This window comes from Bison bison, unplaced genomic scaffold (assembly GCF_000754665.1).
Source record: "Bison bison bison isolate TAMUID 2011002044 unplaced genomic scaffold, Bison_UMD1.0 scf7180017864080, whole genome shotgun sequence".
NCBI classification, from domain to species: Eukaryota; Metazoa; Chordata; class Mammalia; order Artiodactyla; family Bovidae; genus Bison; species Bison bison.
In genome coordinates, this window is record NW_011494652.1 from 5,261,403 (window position 1) to 5,262,473 (window position 1,071).

At 64.4% G+C, this 1,071-nt stretch overlaps 1 protein-coding gene across 1 annotated transcript in view; it reads left to right on the forward strand.

Annotated features, from left to right (window-relative positions):
• CD248 (CD248 molecule, endosialin) overlaps positions 1–1,071 on the forward strand; it is a 9,153-nt gene that overhangs the window by 258 nt on the left and 7,824 nt on the right. Inside the window, exon 2 of the mRNA XM_010837834.1 lies at positions 291–418. Within this exon, the coding sequence (XP_010836136.1) occupies positions 291–418 (128 nt within the window). The remainder of the gene's footprint in view (positions 1–290; positions 419–1,071) is intronic.

A 1,071-nucleotide genomic window follows, 5' to 3' on the forward strand; every position in this document is an offset into this window, starting at 1 on the left:
GCAGAGCAGGCCACCTGGAGGCCAGACACCACAGGGACCAGAGAGCTCACTGCCACAGGCACCCGCCACAGATGAGGCAGCTGTGGCCCAAGAAAGGCCAGCCAGGATGCCCCTTGAGCACACAGCAGGGCCAGGGTAGGGCCGCTCAGTGGAGTCCCCCGGCCAAAGGGCCCCAGAGAGGAACAGAGCAGTCCTCTGGTGGTCCCAGGACCCCCTCCGCCACTTCCCTGCCTCGGGTACAGGCCTCCACCTGTGTGACCTGCTGCAAGCTTGGTCTCTCTCTGGAGCAGGGGGAGCACGACTGGGCTCCTCTATTTCTCATGGGGGCTCCAGGACTTGCGGCCCCCCGGCCAGATGTGGCCAGATGTTCAGGTCCGGCCTCGGCCAGGAGAAGGAATGGGGCTCCAGCTGGGCCCAGGTTGGGCCATCCCAGGGCCGCCACATGCTCTGTCCTCAGCTGTGGGCACAGGTGTAGACCCTCGGGGACATGTGTCACCCAGTACACACCCACAGCAGTGCCAGGCTCGTGAGAGTGCACGCATGTGCACATGCACACACACAGTCGTGCATAAACTCCAAGGTGACACCCACAAACACAGTCACGGTCTCGATGGCAAAGCCACCTCCACCCAGCCTCAGCCCCCTCAAGCTGTCAGAATCCTTTACCCCCAGGGGCTAGGCCTGGAAGACACCCCTTCTTCCCGGGCCCCACCTTCTCCAAGCCTCTCTCTCTCCCACCCTGTCCGGTCGGCAGCACCCCCCTTCCTGTGGGGCTCTCCTGTCCAGAAGCACACAGGGTGTGGCACCAGCACGTGGGGCAGGGGAGGGCCCGCCGTCAGCCCTGCTCCCTCCCCACTCCTGCCCTGGGACCTCTCCCACCCAGGACCAGGCGCCTCCTGCCCACCCGTTGGCCCTTCCTCCCGAAGCCTGAAGGCTAGGGTGGTTTGGGAAGAATTTAGACATGGAGGGGGTAGGGGAGGGGGACAAAAGAGGAAGGAGGAAAGGAGGTGATTCGTGCACAAAGCAATGTGCTGGCTCAGCGGCCCGTCGTGCCAAGGCTCTCCAGGACGC